We start from the raw sequence: 19,920 nt of genomic DNA on the forward strand, positions 1-19,920 counted from the left end.
ACGTGTCTCGATAACTGGCCACGTGCCTCGCTAGGCTAGAAGACGATTAGAAAGTTCCGGAAACAAGGTCCTCGTACAGATCAAAGATTAAACGATATACGCGGAATGCAACAGTTTGGCCTGGCTCGACATTACAGAGTGAAAAAGTTAAAAAATAGTCTGAACGAGTCGCCTGGCGACGATCGAAGATCGAAGCTCGGGCACAGCTAGCGAATCGAGTACAGCCAGCGATCGTTTCATCTCTCCTCGATCGATTCGTCCCCGACTCGAGATCTCGTCGCGGGGTAAATGGCTCGAAAGGGTCCCCTGCTTAGATCCTGGACACGTAGAGGGGTCGATGAGCCTGTTGGGGGTTGCCGTTCTGCTTGGAGTATCGAGGATTCTGCAACAATTCTCTGGTCTCGCTGGGTGACCCGGGACTGAGACTATTCGTGGTGGACGTTTCGACGCGATCGCTGATGATCTCCTCCTCGGTGATCTGCTCGAGGTAGAGGGCCGAGGGGACCACCTGGTGGTCCCCGTTCATCGTGGGTGGCGGCGAGTAAGCTGGTGGGGGGCTTCTAGGCGGCGACGTCGAGTCCTTTTCGTTCTCCGTCTCGATGGACGCGCTGGAAGCCACCTGCTGCATCTGCCTCGCCCTTCTGGCGTGTTTGGTGGTCAGGCCCCCGGTCTCCGCGTCCCTCTCCAGCCTGTGCCCCGACCTGGACCTGGTCAGCTGCCTCTGCACGTACTCCTCCAGGTCGTTCTCCTCCTTCTTGGCGATCACTCGGTTCAGGATGATCAGGAAGACACCTACCAGGATGGCGAACAGCCCGATGGCCACCAGCTCGTTCCACCAGCCTCCGGAGGCCTTGGTGCCCCACTGGGCCAGGTCTCCAGGCAGCAACCCGCTCATGAGGAGGAACGCGCCGAGGACCAGGAACACCACGCCGATGTGGAGCATCCCGATCGACGTCACCACCTTGGTGTCCAGCATCCCTTGGCCAGCCGAGCGGCTCGAGTGTCCGGACTTGTGCTGCCTCGGGGGGTGGTCCAAGGAACCTGTCGACGCCCTCGGCGATGTCAACCCGCTCTCGCCCGACTGAGCGCTGTAACGGCGCTCGCGGGCACGACGCTGCTCGTCCCGGCGCTTTCTCTGACGCTTGATGGCCAGCGCAGAGTGCAATCCAACCGCGTGCATCCTGCAACACCGGAAAGACAACCCTTGGCTCAGTCAATTCTCTACAGTCAAATCTCTACAACCCACTCTAACCGCCTATTCCCGATTTCCGATCCCCCACGCGTCCGGACTAATCGCATGCACTAACGCCAGCGTTCGTTACTTCGTTTCAGCTAATTTCGCTCAACGATGCTCGTCTATCTCTCGCAGCCTTGTCCGGGACAATTTCAACCCTAATCGCGGTGCACAGGGTTCATTCACAGGGTTCACAGGATGCACTGCGACGGAATCACGCGCCAATTACCCAAACGATTTCCATTGGTGTCCTCTCGGGCCTGTGAACATTTCTTCTTGCACGATCCTGAGATAATGAGTCTCAAAATCATTTGAAACGTTAGTTTCGTGACCCCCCCTTCTTGGTTATTCCAATGTTTTCAGTTTAGAGATTTATCAAACTTTCCCATCGTCTCGAGAGTCACGCTAATTACGCGAAACGGAGCTCGATTGAATAATTTTATACGTTGTAATGATACTGAGGAACGACAGGGGGTTGGGAAGAGTTTTTAAATTCTACTTTGCGACGGAACCAAACGACTTCCATTGGTGTCCTCTCGGGCCCGTGAACATTTCTTCTTGCGCGATCCTGAGATAATGAGTCTCAAAATCATTTGAAACGTTAGTTTCGTGACCCCCCCCTTGGTTATTCCAATGTTTTCAGTTTAGAGATTTATCAAACTTTCTCATCGTCTCGAGAGTCACGCTAATTACGCGAAACGGAGCTCGATTGAATAATTTTATACGTTGTAATGACACTGAGGAACGACAGGGGGTTGGGAAGAGTTTTTAAATTCTACTTTGCGCCAATTACCCCAACGATTTCCATTGGTGTCCTCTCGGGCCTGTGAACATTTCTTCTTGCGCGATCCTGAGATAATGAGTCTCAAAATCATTTGAAACGTTAGTTTCGTGACCCCCCCGCTTGGTTATTCCAATGTTTCCAGTTTAGAGATTTATCAAACTTTCTCATCGTCTCGAGAGTCACGCTAATTACGCGAAACGGAGCTCGATTGAATAATTTTATACGTTGTAATGATACTGGGGAACGACAGGGGGTTGGGAAGAGTTTTTAAATTCTACTTTGCGACGGAACCAAACGACTTCCATTGGTGTCCTCGGGCCCGTGAACATTTCTTCTTGCACAATCCTGAGATAATGAGTCTCAAAATCATTTGAAACGTTAGTTTCGTGACCCCCCCCTTGGTTATTCCAATGTTTTCAGTTTAGAGATTTATCAAACTTTCTCATCGTCTCGAGAGTCACGCTAATTACGCGAAACGGAGCTCGATTGAATAATTTTACACGTTGTAATGATACTGAGGAACGACAGGGGGTTGGGAAGAGTTTTTAAATTCTACTTTGCGCCAATTACCCCAACGATTTCCATTGGTGTCCTCGGGCCTGTGAACATTTCTTCTTGCGCGATCCTGAGATAATTAGTCTCAAAATCATTTGAAACGTTAGTTTCGTGACCCCCCCTCTTGGTTATTCCAATGTTTTCAGTTTAGAGATTTATCAAACTTTCCCATCGTCTCGAGAGTCACGCTAATTACGCGAAACGGAGCCCGATTGAATAATTTTATACGTTGTAATGATACTGAGGAACGACAGGGGGTTGGGAAGAGTTTTTAAATTCTACTTTGCACCAATTACCCAAACGATTTCCATTGGTGTCCTCGGGCTTGTGAACATTTCTTCTTGCACGATCCTGAGATAATGACTCTCAAAATCATTTGAAACGTTAGTTTCGTGACCCCCCCTCTTGGTTATTCCAATGTTTTCAGTTTAGAGATTTATCAAACTTTCTCATCGTTTCGAGAGTCACGCTAATTACGCGAAACGGAGCTCGATTGAATAATTTTATACGTTGTAATGACACTGAGGAACGATAGGGGGTTGGGAAGAGTTTTTAAATTCTACTTTGCGACGGAACCAAACGACTTCCATTGGTGTCCTCGGGCCCGTGAACATTTCTTCTTGCACGATCCTGAGATAATGAGTCTCAAAATCATTTGAAACGTTAGTTTCGTGACCCCCCCTCTTGGTTATTCCAATGTTTTCAGTTTAGAGATTTATCAAACTTTCTCATCGTTTCGAGAGTCACGCTAATTACGCGAAACGGAGCTCGATTGAATAATTTTATACGTTGTAATGACACTGAGGAACGATAGGGGGTTGGGAAGAGTTTTTAAATTCTACTTTGCGACGGAACCAAACGACTTCCATTGGTGTCCTCGGGCCCGTGAACATTTCTTCTTGCACGATCCTGAGATAATGAGTCTCAAAATCATTTGAAACGTCAGTTTCGTGACCCCCCCCCTTGGTTATTCCAATGTTTCCAGTTTAGAGATTTATCAAACTTTTCCATCGTCTCGAGAGTCACGCTAATTACGCGAAACGGAGCTCGATTGAATAATTTTATACGTTGTAATGACACTGAGGAACGATAGGGGGTTGGGAAGAGTTTTTAAATTCTACTTTGCGACGTCCTCTGCCATAGTAATTGAGTTACGATGGCTTTTAAGGACTGCAACGGCGCATTTTACGGCCGCGATGCAATTTCTATACTTGTGTCGGAAAAAGATCGCCACGGGCCTTGGAAACGTTTTACCCGTGTTTCGTTTAATTTTAATTACTGAAATTACACTTGGTGAGTGTAGAATATACATATACAGGGTGTTCGGCTAACCCTGGGAGAAATTTTAATAGGGGATTCTAGGGGCTAAAATAAGACGAAAATTAAGAATACCAATTTGTTGATGGAGGCTTCGTTAAAAAGTTATTAACGTTTAAAGTTTCGAACATACTGAATTTTTTTCTAGAAAATGCGCAGGATTTTGGGGGTATGTTTATTCATCAAAAATTATTGTAATTGACCCCTGCAACAGAAAATAATTTTTTTAGAATGATTTGAAAAATTTTTTTTTCCCCGTCGAGAAATTTCACACCTTCTCGAATTTTTTTATAGAAAGTGGGTAGGATTTTGGAGGTATGTCTATTCACCAAAAATTATTGTAATTGACCCCCGCAACTGAAAATAATTTTTTTAGAACGATTTGAAATTTTTCAATTTTGTCGAAATTTAGGCACTTCGATTTTTCTTAATAATTTGTTTTTCATTTTTGGTAATTTTGTTTGACGTCCTATAGAAAAGATGTCTAATACTTTTTTGTAGGTACCTATGGGCTCTACTTCAGAAAAAAGTTTCATTGAAATATATTCACTATTGTAGGAGTTATGATCGTTTGAAAATTGCACCCCTTTTATGGAGTTTTTATCAATTTACGGTGTTAAGGAATTACTTTTTCAATATTGTTAGAATTTCTACATATTCTCCGCTAAAATACGCGTTGTTTGCTTTTTTGAAAATGGAAATCCTCCAATCCGTTCAGAAGTTATGACATTTTAAAGATTCGCATGAAATTTTCGAGCCACATAAATTACATTTTTGATTAGGAATTTTTTTCTCGAAAGTGAACAGGATTTCGAGGGTGGGTCTATTTACCAAAAATTATTGTAATTGACCCCTGCAACTGAAAATAATTTTTTTAGAATGATTTGAAAAATTTTTTTTTCCCGTCGAGAAATTTCACACCTTCTCGAATTTTTTTATAGAAAGTGGGTAGGATTTTGGAGGTATGTCTATTCACCAAAAATTATTGTAATTGACCCCCATAATTGAAAATAATTTTTCTAGAACGATTTGAAATTTTTCAATTTTGTCGAACATTAGGCACTTCGATTTTTCTTAATAATTTGTTTTTCATTTTTGGTAATTTTGTTTGACGCCCTATAGAAAAGATGTCTAATACTTTTTTGTAGTCATCCATGAGGTCTATTTCAGAAAAAAGTTTCATGGAAATATATTCACTATTGTAGGAGTTATGGTCGTTTGAAAATTGGACCCCTTTTATAGAGTTTTTCTCAATTTACGGTGTTAAGGAATTACTTTTTCAATATTGTTAGAATTTCTACATATTCTCCGCTAAAATACGCGTTGTTTGCTTTTTTGAAAATGGAAATCCTTCAATCCGTTCAGAAGTTATGACATTTTAAAGATTCGCATGAAATTTTCGAGCAACATAAATTACATTTTTGATTAGGAATTTTTTTCTCGAAAGTGAACAGGATTTCGAGGGTGGGTCTATTTACCAAAAATTATTGTAATTGACCCCTGCAACTGAAAATAATTTTTTTAGAATGATTTGAAAAATTTTTTTTTCCCGTCGAGAAATTTCACACCTTCTCGAATTTTTTTATAGAAAGTGGGTAGGATTTTGGAGGTATGTCTATTCACCAAAAATTATTGTAATTGACCCCCGCAACTGAAAATAATTTTTTTAGAACGATTTGAAATTTTTCAATTTTGTCGAAATTTAGGCATCCCGATTTTTCTTAATAATTTGTTTTTCAGTTTTGGTAATTTTGTTTGACGCCCTATAGACAAGTTCTCTAATACTTTTTTGTAGGTACCCATGAGGTCTATTTTAGAAAAAAGTTTCATGGAAATATATTCACTATTGTAGGAGTTATGATCGTTTGAAATTTGGACCCCTTTTATGGAGTTTTTCTCAATTTACGGTGTCAAGGAATTACTTTTTCAATATTGTTAGAATTTCTACATATTCTCCGCTAAAATACGCGTTGTTTGCTTCTTTGAAAATGGAAATCCTTCAATCTGTTCAGAAGTTATGACATTTTAAAGATTCGCATGAAATTTTCGAGCAACATAAATTACATTTTTGATTAGGAATTTTTTTTCTCGAAAATGCGCAGGAATTCGGGGGTATGTTTATTCATCAAAAATTATTGTAATTGACCCCCGCGACTGAAAATAATTTTTTTAGAATGATTTGAAAAATTTTTTTTTCCGTCGAGAAATTTCACACCTTCTCGAATTTTTTTATAGAAAGTGGGTAGGATTTCGGGGGTATGTCTATTCACCAAAAATTATTGTAATTGACCCCCACAACTGAAAATAATTTCTTTAGAATGATTTGAAATTTTTCAATTTTGTCGAAATTTAGGCACCCCGATTTTTCTTAATAATTTGTTTTTCATTTTTGGTAATTTTGTTTGACGCCCTATAGAAAAGATGTCTAATACTTTTTTGTAGTCATCCATGAGATCTATTTCAGAAAAAAGTTTCATGGAAATATATTCACTATTGTAGGAGTTATGATCGTTTGAAAATTGGACCCCTTTTATGGAGTTTTTCTCAATTTACGGTGTTAAGGAATTACTTTTTCAATATTGTTAGAATTTCTACATATTCTCCGCTAAAATACGCGTTGTTTGCTTTTTTGAAAATGGAAATCCTTCAGTCCGTTCAGAAGTTATGACATTTTAAAGATTCGCATGAAATTTTCGAGCCACATAAATTACATTTTTGATTAGGAATTTTTTTCTCGAAAGTGAACAGGATTTCGAGGGTGGGTCTATTCACCAAAAATTATTGTAATTGACCCTCGAAAACGAAAATAATTTTTCCAAAACGATTTGAAATTTTTCAATTTTGTCGAAATTTAGGCACTTCGATTTTTCTTAATAATTTGTTTTTCATTTTTGGTAATTTTGTTTGACGCTCTATAGACAAGTTGTTTAATACTTTTTTGTAGGTACCCATGAGCTCTACTTCAGAAAAAAGTTTCATTGAAATATATTCACTATTGTATGAGTTATGGTCGTTTGAAAATTGGACCCCTTTTATGGGGTTTTTCTCACTTTATGATGTCAAGGCATAACTTGTTCAAAATTGTCAGAATTTCTATATATTCTCCGCTAAAATACGCGTTGTTTGCTTTTTTGAAAATGGAAATCCTCTAATTCGTTCAGAAGTCATGACATTTTAAAGATTGGCATGAAATTTTCGAGCAACATAAATTACATTTTCGATTGGGAATTTTTTCCACGAAAGTGAGTAGGATTTCGGGGGTATGTCTATTCACCAAAAATGATTGTAATTGACCCCTGCAATTTAAAATAATTTTTCCAGAACGATTTGAAATTTTTAAATTTCAACGAAATTATGGCACCTACCCCCATCGATTTTTCTTAATAATTAGTTTTTGATTTTTAGTAATTTTGTTTGACGTTCTATAGGAAAGTTGTCTAATACTTTTTTGTAGGTACTCATGAGCTCTAGTTTAGAAAAAAGTTTTATTGAAATATATTCACTATTATAGGAGTTATGGTCGTTTCAAAATTGTACCACTCTTATAGGGTTTTTCTCACTTTACGGTGTCAAGGAACAACTTTTTCAATATTGTCAGAATTTCTACACATTCTTCGCTAAAATACGCGTTGTTTGCTTCTTTGAAAATGGAAATCCTCCAATGCGTTCAAAAGTTATGACATTTTAAAGATTCGCATGAAATTTTCGAATGACATTTCTGGTCAGATATTACATTTCCAGTAATGAATTTTTGTTTCGAAAACGCGTACGAATTCGGGGGTATGTCTATTCACCAAAAATGCTTGTAATTAACCCCTACAACCGAAAATAATTTTTCCAGAATGATTTGAAATTTGTTAATTTTATTTTTTAATAACTTTTCAACGAAGCCTCAATCAACAAATTAATATTCTTGATTTTCGTCTTATTTTGGCCTCTAGAATCTCCCATTAAAATTTTTCCCAGGTGTGGCCAAACACCCTGTATATAAATAGCTTTTCTGACAAATAAAAAACCCTTTCGAGATTAAGTCATGCTGCAAAAGAATCAATCACGATCAACAGAACCCTAACCTCGGTTAGGTTTTCAGCTATCCGCGCGACCCTACCAGAACATGATCGATCGATGAGAAAAATGATGGCTCAAAATAACATTTACACATGGCGTCCCGCCCACCCAACGCTCTTCATGATATTTCAAATACGCTCGATAATCGGTTCAACGACAAAAGACTTTTATTTTGTTCGTTTTTGAGCCTAATCTCAAGTGCAAAACCTAACTTTTCGACGAAGAAAAAAATTTTGCAATCTCTCCAAAAAAATTATTTTTAGCTAGGAGGGTCTATAACAATAATTTTTGGTGAATAGACATACCCCCAAAATCCTACCCACTTTCGAGAAAAAAATTCGAGAAGGTGTGACATTTTTCGACGAAATTAAAATATTTCAAATCGTTCTGAAAAAAATATTGTTAGCTGTGGGGGTCAATTACAATCATTTTTGGTGAATAGACATACCCCCGAAATCCTACCCATTTTCGAGAAAAAAATTCGAGAAGGTGTGACATTTTCCGACGAAATTAAAATATTTCAAATCGTTCTGAAAAAAATATTGTTAGCTGTGGGGGTCAATTACAATAATTTTTGGTCAATAGACATACCCCCGAAATCCTACCCATTTTCTAGAAAAAAATTCAGGAAGGTGTGAAATTTTTCGACGGAAAAAAAAAATTTCAAATCGTTTTAGAAAAATTATTTTCAGTTGCAGGAGTCAATTACAATAATTTTTGGTGAATAGACATACCCCCGAAATTCTACCCACTTTCTAGAAAAAAATTCGAGAAGGTGTGAAATTTTTCGACGGAAAAAAAAAATTTCAAATCGTTTTGGAAAAATTATTTTCAGTTGCAGGGGTCAATTACAATAATTTTTGGTGAATAAACATACCCCCGAAATCCTACCCATTATCTAGAAAAGAATTCGAGAAGATATTGACAAAATTAAAAAATTTAAAATCGCTCTAAAAAAATTCTTTTCGATTGTAGAAGTCGATTAGAATTATTTTTTATGAATAGACATACCCCTGAAATCCTACGAATTTTCGACAAAAAAATTCAGAAAGTAGGTCAAATTTTTCTGCGATATTAAAAAATTCCAAAGCGTTCCAAAAAAATTATTTCTTGTTGCAGGGGTCAATTACAATCATTTTTGGTTATTAGACATATCCCCGAAATTCTACGCGTTTTCGAGAAAAAAATTGTTTACCGAACATCTAATGGGGGGCCAGAAATGGTTCCCTGAAATTTCATGCATATCTTTAAAACGTCGTAACTTCTGAACGGATTGAAGGATTTTAATGTTTAAAAAAGCAATCAACGCGTATTTTAGTAGAGAATAAGTAGAAATTCTAAAAATATTGAAAATGTTATTCCTTGACCACGTAAAGTAAGGAAAACCACATAAAAATGGTTCAATATTTAAATGACCATAACTCCTACAATAGTGAATATATTTTAATGAAATTTATTTCTAAAGTAGAGCTCATGGGTATCTAAAAAAAAGTATTAGACAACTTTTCTATAAGACGTCAAACAAAATTACTAAAAATCAAAAATTAATTATTAAGAAAAATCGATGGGGGGTAGGTGCCTTAATTTCGTCGAAATTTAAAAATTTCAATTCGTTCTGGAAAAATTATTTTAGATTGCAGGGGTCAATTACAATCATTTTTGGTCAATAGACATACCCCCGAAATCCTACCCAGTTTCTAGAAAAAAATTCGAAAAGGTGTGACATTTTTCGACGAAATTAAAATATTTCAAATCGTTCTGAAAAAAATATTGTTAGCTGTGGGGGTCAATTACAATCATTTTTGGTGAATAGACATACCCCCGAAATCCTACCCCCTTTCGAGAAAAAAATTCGAAAACGTGTGACATTTTTCGACGAAAAAAAAAAATTTCAAATCGTTTTGGAAAAATTATTTTCAGTTGCAGGGGTCAATTACAATAATTTTTGGTGATTAGACATACCCCCGAAGTCCTGCGCATTTTCGAGAAAAAAATTCATTAAGGATAGAACTTTAAACGTTAATAACTTTTTAATGAAGCCTCCATCAACAAATTGGTATTCTTTATTTTTGTCTTATTTTGGCCCCCAGAATCTCTCATTAAAATTTTACCAGCGGTGGTCGAACCCCCTGTGCTATATTTGAAAAATATACAAATTCACCCTCCTAGAAGCAAAGTTTATCTAGAAACTTCCTAAAAAAAGAGTTTAATTCCTGCAAAAGAATTCTTGTCTCGTATTTAGCGACGTTCTGAGTCAGTTTGGTGTTAGTCAGAGAAAATAGGGCGCACCTTCTGGAGGCACGTGTCAACACGAAACGTAGCTCGGAGGAATCGTGGCTTAGGGGGATGTAACATCTCGAGAAAGCCTCGAGAGAGAACCATTGTCGATCCTCCATTAGAGCAACGACAACGCCAGAGGAGGTGTGAGAGAACGGGGGACACATTTGTCTTGCGAGTGGAATTTTCTCGAAAGAAAATGTCGTTTCGAGGCGCAGAAGTGCATCGAAAAGAAATTACTGCTTATAAAATTTTTGGAAGCCTATAGAATTTTTAGTTTAAAATTTAATTTAACTCTCCAACTTATTTGGACTTCCAAACAGTGTTATCGTTCTTTGTTTCTTTCAAATATTAATAATACTAGGGTTTAAGACTCCCCAAATTATTAATATTTGAAAAGAATGAAGAACACGTCCTGAATATTGATAATAAATTTTGAAAGTACATGTAAATATACAAGGGTGCTCGGCCACCCCAGGGGAAAATTTTAATGGGGGATTCTAGAGGCCAAAATAAGACGAAAATCGAGAATGCCAATTTGTTGATGGAAGCTTTGTTAAAAAGTTATTGATAATTAAATTCAAAAATTTCAAATCGTTCTGGAAAAATTATTTTTAGTTGCAGGGGTCAATTACAATTGTTTTTGGTCATTACACATACCCTCGAAATCCTACTCACTTTCGAGAAAAAAATTCCTTACCTAAAATTTAATTGGGTGCCTAAATTCGACGAAAAAAAAAATTTCAGATCGTTCTAAAAAAATTCTTTTCAGTTGCAGGGGTAAATTACAATTATTTTTGGTCAATACATATACCCCCGAAATCCTACTCACTTTCGAGAAAAAAATTCTTCACTGGAAATGTAATATTTGACCAGAAAAGTTACCCTGAAATTTCATGTGAATCTTTAAAATGTCATAACTTCTGAACGGATTGAAGGATTTCCATTTTCAAAAAAGCAAACAACGCGTATTTTAGTGGAGAATATGTAGAAATTCTGACAATGTTGAGAAAGTTGATCCTTGACTCCGCAAAATGACAAAAACCCCCATAAAAATGGTCCAATTTTCAAACGACCATAACTCCTACAATGGTGAATATATTTTAATGAAACTTTTTTCTGGAGTAGAGCTCATGGATACCTACAAAAAAGTATTAGACAACTTTTCTATAGGGCGTCAAACAAAATTACTAGAAATAAAAAACGAAGTTTCACGAAAAATCGACAGGGGGTAGGTGCCTAAATTTTTCGACGAAAAAAAAATTTTTCAAATCGTTCTGGAAAAATTATTTTCGGTTAAAGGGGTCAATTACAATAATTTTTGGTCAATAGACATACCCCAGAATTCTTACGCGTTTTCAAGGAAAAAATTCCTAATCGAAAATGTAATTTATGGCCAGAAATGTCACTTCAAAAATTCGTGCATATCTTTAAACTGTCATAACTTCTGAACGGATTGACCGATTTTAATGTTTAAAAAGACAAACGATGCGTATTTTGATGGAGAATATGTAGAAATCGCAAAAATATTCGTAAAGTTTATCCTTGGCCCTGCAAAATTACAAAAACCCCATAAAAATGGTCCAATTTTCAAACGACCATAACTCCTACAATACTAAAGGTATCTCAGTGAAACTTTTTTCTGAGGCAGAGCCCATCGGTACCTACAAAAAAGTATTAACCAACTTTTCTGTAGGGTGTCAAACTAATTTATTAAAAATAAAAAACGAAGTCTCAAGAAAAATCGATGGGGGGTAGGTGCCTTAATTTCGGTGAAATTAAAAAATGTCAAATCGTTCTGGAAAAATTATTTTAGTTTGCAGGGGTCAATTACAATCATTTTTGGTCAATAGACATACCCCTGAATTCGTACACCTTTTCAAGAAAAAAATTCTTTACTGGAAATGTCACTCGAAAAAATGGTGCGTATCTTTACACTGTCGTAACTTCTGAACGGATTGACCGATTTTAATGTTTAAAGAGGCAATCAACGCGTATTTTGGTGGAGAATATGTAGCAATCGCAAAAATATTCGAAAAGTTGATCCTTGGCTCCGCAAAATGACAAAAACCCCATAAAAATGGTCCAATTTTCAAACGACCATAACTCCTACAATACTAAAGGTATCTCATTAAAACTTTTTTCTGAGACAGAGCCCATCGGTACCTACAAAAAAGTATTAACCAACTTTTCTGTAGGGTGTCAAACTAATTTATTAAAAATCAAAAACGAAGTTTCAAGAAAAATCGATGGGGGGTAAGTGCCTTAATTTCGGTGAAATTAAAAAATTTCAAATCGTTCTGGAAAAATTATTTTCAGTTGCAGGGGTCAATTACAATAATTTTTGGTCAATAGCCATACCCCCGAAATCCTACCCACTTTCTAGAAAAAAATTCGAGGAGGTGGTAAAATTTTTCGACAAAATTAAAAAATTTCAAATCGTCCTGAAAAAAATATTGTTAGCTGTGGGGGTCAATTACAATCATGTTTGGTGAATATACATACCCCAAAAATTCTATGCGTTTTCGAGAAAAAAATTAGAATAGGTGGACAAATTTTTCTAGAAAAAAATTCAGTTGGAACTTTAAACGTTAATAACTTTTTAACGAAGCCTCAATCAACAAATTAGTATTCTCGATTTTCGTCTTATTTTGGCCTCCAGAGTCTGATATTCTCCAAATATCTCTTATTTAGGCCTATCTAGTATCACAGATTATACTAGATACGTATCATCTTGGAGGGTGCAATCTCTTAATTCTCTCTTGTCCTAGGGTAAAATGGCTCTCCAGGTTCCTAGAGGGCTCGAGGTGAAGTGAAGAATACTCATCGGTGACGTGGTCGCAAAGACTACGCTCCCTCGAAACGAAAACCGCCGCCACAAGTTCCGGTTTCGCCGTTTCCAGTCGATTGTCTTGCTGAAAACTTTTTCCATCGCGAGTTACCGAGGGAACTATGCTCGACCGTGTACCGAGGTTTATTAATATTTACCGCCGGTGTAACGTAATGTAGGTCGAGCCACGACACCAAAGGGAGGGAAGGCTCTCACCCTACACTAGCTACTTGCAGATAAGATTTTTATCTTCCATCCTTTATTGTCCATCGTAAACAACGATGGCCTATTCGATCCACGTTACGAGATTTCAATCTTTAAAGGCGATACCAAGCAACTCTCCGGATTTTCATGCACCAAACCCAGCCCTCCATGTACCATTTCACTAGCACAGGGTGAGATTTCATTTGCAAAAGGGTTGATTTCCAGTCAACACTTCACATTAGCTGCCTCGTGTTCCTAGCTTGGTAGATCGATCGAGCGTTGGGTGAACGAATCAGGGCTTTGGATCGGTAATTTTTGTATTGCAAACAGCTCTCCATGTACCATTTCATTAGCACAGGGTGAGATTTCATTTGCAAAAGGGTTGATTTCCAGTCAACTCTTCACATCAGCTGCCTCGTGTTTCTAGCTTAGTAGATCGATCGAGCGTTGGGTGAACGAATCAGGGCTTTGGATCGGTAATTTTTGTATTGCAAACAGCCCTCTATGTACCATTTCATTAGCACAGGGTGAGATTTCATTTGCAAAAGGGTTGATTTCCAGTCAACACTTCACATCAGCTGCCTCGTGTTTCTAGCTTGGTAGACCGATCGAGCGTTGGGTGAACGAATCAGGGCTTTGGATCGGTAATTTTTGTATTGCAAACAGCCCTCCATGTACCATTTCATTAGCACAGGGTGAGATTTCATTTGCAAAAGGGTTGATTTCCAGGCAACACATCACATTAGCTGCCTCGTGTTCCTAGCTTGGTAGATCGATCGAGCGTTGGGTGAACGAATCAGGGCTTTGGATCGGTAATTTTTCTATTGCAAACAGCCCTCCATGTACCATTTCATTAGCACAGGGTGAGATTTCATTTGCAAAAGGGTTGATTTCCAGTCAACACTTCACATCAACTGCCTCGTGTTTCTAGCTTGGTAGACCGATCGAGCGTTGGGTGAACGAATTATGGCTTTGGATCGGTAATTTTTGTATTGCAAACAGCCCTCCATGTACCATTTCACTAGCTCAGGGTGAGATTTCATTTGCAAAAGGGTTGATTTCCAGTCAACACTTCGCATCAGCTGCCTCGTGTTTCTAGCTTGGTAGATCGATCGAGCGTTGGGTGAACGAATCAGGGCTTTGGATCGGTAATTTTTGTATTGCAAACAGCCCTCCATGTACCATTTCATTAGCACAGGGTGAGATTTCATTTGCAAAAGGGTTGATTTCCAGTCAACACTTCGCATCAGCTGCCTCGTGTTTCTAGCTTGGTAGACCGATCGAGCGTTGGGTGAACGAATCAGGGCTTTGGATCGGTAATTTTTGTATTGCAAACAGCTCTCCATGTACCATTTCATTAGCACAGGATGAGATTTCATTTGCAAAAGGGTTGATTTCCAGTCAACACTTCACATCAGCTGCCTCGTGTTTCTAGCTTGGTAGATCGATCGAGCGTTGGGTGAACGAATCAGGGCTTTGGATCGGTAATTTTTGTATTGCAAACAGCCCTCCATGTACCATTTCATTACCACAGGGTGAGATTTCATTTGCAAAAGGGTTGATTTCCAGTCAATACTTCACATCAGCTGCCTCGTGTTTCTAGCTTGGTAGATCGATCGAGCGTTGGGTGAACGAATCAGGGCTTTGGATCGGTAATTTTTGTATTGCAAACAGCCCTCCATGTACCATTTCATTAGCACAGGGTGAGATTTCATTTGCAAAAGGGTTGATTTCCAGTCAACACTTCACATCAGCTGCCTCGTGTTCCTAGCTTTGTAGACCGATCGAGCGTTGGGTGAACGAATCAGGGCTTTGGATCGGTAATTTTTGTATTGCAAACAGCCCCCCATGTACCATTTCATTAGCACAGGGTGAGATTTCATTTGCAAAAGGGTTGATTTCCAGGCAACACATCACATTAGCTGCCTCGTGTTTCTAGCTTGGTAGATCGATCGAGCGTTGGGTGAACGAATTAGGGCTTTGGATCGGTTATTTTTGTATTGCAAACAGCCCTCCATGTACCATTTCATTAGCACAGGGTGAGATTTCATTTGCAAAAGGGTTGATTTCCAGTCAACTCTTCACATCAGCTGCCTCGTGTTCCTAGCTTGGTAGACCGATCGAGCGTTGGGTGAACGAATCAGGGCTTTGGATCGGTAATTTTTGTATTGCAGATGCAAGAGGGACCTCGAATAGTGAAGACAATGATGAAATTTCGCGTTACTTCCCCTCCCCGAGGATGAGAATCGCGATCGCGATGCGCGGGACGCAGAATCGTTTCCTTCTCGAGCGATCAATAAACCATCCCCGTTTACGGAACGCAAACGCAAAGTACACAAGCGTCGTCGGGGTACCATGGTACGTGCAACGAGGTCACACACGTGCACGTGCATCGTTGCGTGGGTTTGTGTCAATCTCCAGGCGCCACGACGCGACGCGACGGTACGTTGCTCGTGAGAAAAGAAAGAAATTAACGGCCAAGTCCCCCCAGGATGACCTTAATTCCGATGCGGAACGACGACCAATCGGTCGCCGCGATCCTTTACTTACACCCCTGCATCGAAATACTTTCGACACACCTACTTTCAAATTATCTGGACAACGCGGAAAATATATTGTTGATTGCGTGAAGTCGCCATTTTTTAGTAGAGGAGGAATTGGGAGAGCTAATTGGGATTGTTGTTGAGGTCATTTTCAGGCTCCAAGTTAAATTAATTGAAATGGTTGAGGTTTTGGGACTTGTGTAGTCTGAAGTAGGGGGTACTTTGATAATGTTTGAGTTGCCATTTTTGTTTGGAGGTGGGATTGGAGAGCTGGTTTAGAAGTATACATTCATAGATGCTAATGGAGATTCAGACTCAAAATTAAATTAATAAAAATAGCAGAAACTTCACTTTGAGACCTAATGAACTCTAAAGTACAAAATACAACTTCAATACCGCCTAAAGTAACATTTTAAATCTTCTTCAATACCGCACAACTCGGAAAATATATTGTTGATTGTGTGAAGTCGCCATTTTTTAGTAGAGGAGGAATTGGGAGAGCTAATTGGGATTGTTATTGAGGTTACTTTCAGGCTCCAAGTTAAATTAATTAAAATGGTTGAGGTTTTGGGACTTGTGAAGTCTGGAGTAGGGGGTACAATTGTGATAATGTTTGAGTTGCCATTTTTGTTTAGAGGTGGAATTAGAGAGCTGGTTGAGAAGTACACATTCATAGATGCTAATGGAGATTCAGACTCAAAACTAAATTAATAGAAATAGCAGAAAATTGACTTTGAGACCTAATGTACACTAAAGTGCAAGATACAACTTTGATAATACCTAAATCGCCATCTTTTATTTTGGAGGAATTGCAGAGCTACTTGAGAAGTATACATTCATAGATGCTAATGGAGATTCAGACTCAAAATTAAATTACTAAAAATAGCAGAAACTTCACTTTGAGACCTAATGAACTCTAAATTACAAAATACAACTTCAATACCGCCTAAAGTAGCATTTTAAATCTTCTTCAATACTGCACAACTCGAAAAATATATTGTTGACTATGTAAAGTCGCCATTTTTTAGTAGAGGAGGAATTGGGAGAGCTAATTGAGATTGTTGTTGAAGTCATTTTCAGGCTCCCAGTTAAATTAATTAAAATGGTTGAGATTTTGGGACTTATGTAGTCTGAAGTAGGGGGTACTTTGATAATGTTTGAGTTGCCATTTTTGTTTAGTGGTGGGATTGGAGAGTTGGTTTAGAAGTATACATTCATAGATGCTAATGGAGATTCAGACTCAAAATTAAATTAATAAAAATAGCAGAAACTTCACTTTGAGACCTAATGAACTCTAAATTACAAAATACAACTTCAATACCGCCTAAAGAAGCATTTTAAATCTTCTTCAATACTGCACAACTCGAAAAATATATTGTTGACTATGTAAAGTCGCCATTTTTTAGTAGAGAAGGAATTGGGAGAGTTAATTGGGATTGTTGTTGAGGTCATTTTCAGACTAGAAGTTAAATTAATTGAAATGGTTGAGGTTTTGGGACTTGTGTAGTCTAAAGTAGGGGGTACTTTGATAATGTTTGAGTTGCCATTTTTGTTTGGAGGTGGGATTGGAGAGTTGGTTGAGAAGTACACATTCATAGATGCTAATGAAGATTCAGACTCAAAATTAAATTAATAAAAATAGCAGAAACTTCACTTTGAGACCTAATGAACTCTAAATGAGACCTAAAGAACTCTTAAATCTTCTTCAATACTGCACAACTCGAAAAATATATTGTTGACTATGTAAAGTCGCCATTTTTTAGTAGAGAAGGAATTGGGAGAGCTAATTGAGATTGTTATTGAGGTTATTTTCAGGCTAGAAGTTAAATTAATTGAAATGGTTGAGGTTTTGGGACCTGTGTAGTCTGAAATAGGGGGTACAATTTTGATAATGTTTGAGTTGCCATTTTTGTTTGGAGGTGGGATTGGAGAGCTGGTTGAGAAGTATACGTTCATAGATGTTAATGGAGATTCAGGCACTTTAATTGATAAAAATGGCAGACAATTCATTTTGAGACTTAATATAGTTTAATGTATGAGATGCAACTTCGATAACGCCTCAGTAGGCATTTTTTAGTAGAGGAGGAATTAGGAGAGCTACTTGAGATTGTTATAGCTGCTAATGGAGGTTACTTTCAGGCTCAAAGTTAAATTAATAAAAGTGGACGAGATTTTGAGATTTATGTACTCTAAAGTAAAAGATACAACTTTGATAACGCATGAGTTGCCATCTTTTATTTTGGAGGAATTGGAGAGCTGCTTGGGAAGTATATGTTCATAGATGCTAATGGAGATTATTTTCAGGCTCAAAATTAACCCCTTGACTGATATGATTCAATTCCAAATAATGTTTCAAATGTGTACTATTTAATTTTGTTTAAATTTGTTAGTTGCCATCTTTTATTAGAGGAGGGATTGAAGAGCTGCTTGAGAAGTATACATTCATAGATGCTAATGGAGATTCAGACTCAAAAACTAAATTAATACAAATAGCAGAAAATTGACTTTGAGACCTAAATAGTTTAAAGTGGAAGATACAACTTCAAGAAAGTTGGAGTCGCCATCTTTTATTAGAGGTGGGATTGGAGAAGTGGTTGAGATGTATACGTACATAGATGCCAATGAAGATTATTTTCAGGCTCAAAATTAACCCCTTGAGGTTATGATTTAATTCCAAATAATGTTTCAAATGTGTATTATTTAATTTTGTTTAAATTTGTTAGTTGCTATCTTTTATTAGAGGAAGGATTGGAGAGCTGGTTGAGAAGTATACATTCATAGATGATAATGGAGATTCAGGCTCAAAACTAAATTAATATAAATAGCAGAAAATTCACTATGAGACCTAATGTACACTAAAGTACAAAACACAACTTCCATAACGCCTGAGTCTCCATCTTTTATTTTGCAGGAATTGGAGTGCTGCTTGAAAAGTATACATTCATAAATGCTAATGGAGATTCAGACTCAAAATTAAATTAATAAAAATAGCAGAAAATTGACTTTGAGACCTAATATACTCAAAAGTACAAGACACAATTTTAATAACGCCTGAGTCGCCATCTTTTATTTTGCAGGAATTGGAGTGCTGCTTAAAAAGTATACATTCATAAATGCTAATGGAGATTCAGACCCAAAATTAAATTAATAAAAATAGCAGAAAATTGACTTTGAGACCTAATATACTCAAAAGTACAAGATACAACTTCAAGAACGTTGGAGTCGCCATCTTTGTTTAGAGGAGGGATTGGAGAGCTGCTTGAGAACTATACATTTATAGATGCTAATGGAGATTCAGATTCAAAACTAAATTAATAAAAATAGCAGAAAATTGACTTGAGACCTAATGTACACTAAACTTCAAAACACAATTTTGATAACACCTGAGTCGCCATCTTTTATTTTGCAGGAATTGGAAAGCTGCTTGAGAAGTATACCTTCATAGACACTAATAGAGATTCAGACTCAAAACTAAATTAATAAAAATACCAAAAAATTGACTTTGAGGCCTAATGTACACTAAAGTACAAAACACAACTTCCATAACGCCTGAGTCTCCATCTTTTATTTTGGAGGAATTGAACAACTGCTTAAGAACTATACATACATAGACGCTAATAGAGATTCAGACTCAAAATTAAATTAATAAAAATATCAAAAAATTAATTTTGAGCCCTAATAAACTCTGAAATACAAAATACAACTTCAAACCACCTAAAATAGCAAATTATATCCAGCTTCGACGTCGAGCTCTGGCGGCTCAATTAAACGAAACATCCATCGTAAGGATGTTGAGGAGGCTAAATATGAATTAATCGCCAAGGAGTATTAACATAATAGGAATTACCAATTTCTCTAGAGAGATTCGAGTGTACGCTCTCGACAATACAATTACGAAGAATATTACGTTCCATATTCTCTTTCTTCTGATCGATTCTTTTAGAGTTAAATTGATATTACATATTAATCCAAATTCCATATAATACAAGTCATGTAAATCATGTCAACTAGAATAATAACAATCAATTATCATTAATACTTTCGTTACTAATGAAATTACTTCACTTGACACAATTTGAAGCCCTTTTTGAGATTTTTTTTTTAATGA

The 19,920-nt window shown here is 37.4% G+C and overlaps 1 protein-coding gene across 2 annotated transcripts in view; it reads right to left on the minus strand.

Annotated features, from left to right (window-relative positions):
• Positions 1-19,920, minus strand: part of LOC143349526 (uncharacterized) — a 104,443-nt gene that overhangs the window by 39,997 nt on the left and 44,526 nt on the right. Inside the window, exon 2 of one of the 2 annotated variants that reach the window (XM_076780862.1) lies at positions 311-1,181. The exons of the other annotated variant lie outside the window; for it this stretch is intronic. Within the exon in view, the coding sequence (XP_076636977.1) occupies positions 311-1,180 (870 nt within the window). The 5' untranslated portion in view covers position 1,181. Of the gene's footprint in view, positions 1-310; positions 1,182-19,920 lie in introns of those variants that run through there. 2 annotated transcript variants of the gene reach the window in all.

This window comes from Colletes latitarsis, chromosome 13 (genome assembly GCF_051014445.1).
Source record: "Colletes latitarsis isolate SP2378_abdomen chromosome 13, iyColLati1, whole genome shotgun sequence".
In the NCBI taxonomy this organism is placed as follows: Eukaryota; Metazoa; Arthropoda; class Insecta; order Hymenoptera; family Colletidae; genus Colletes; species Colletes latitarsis.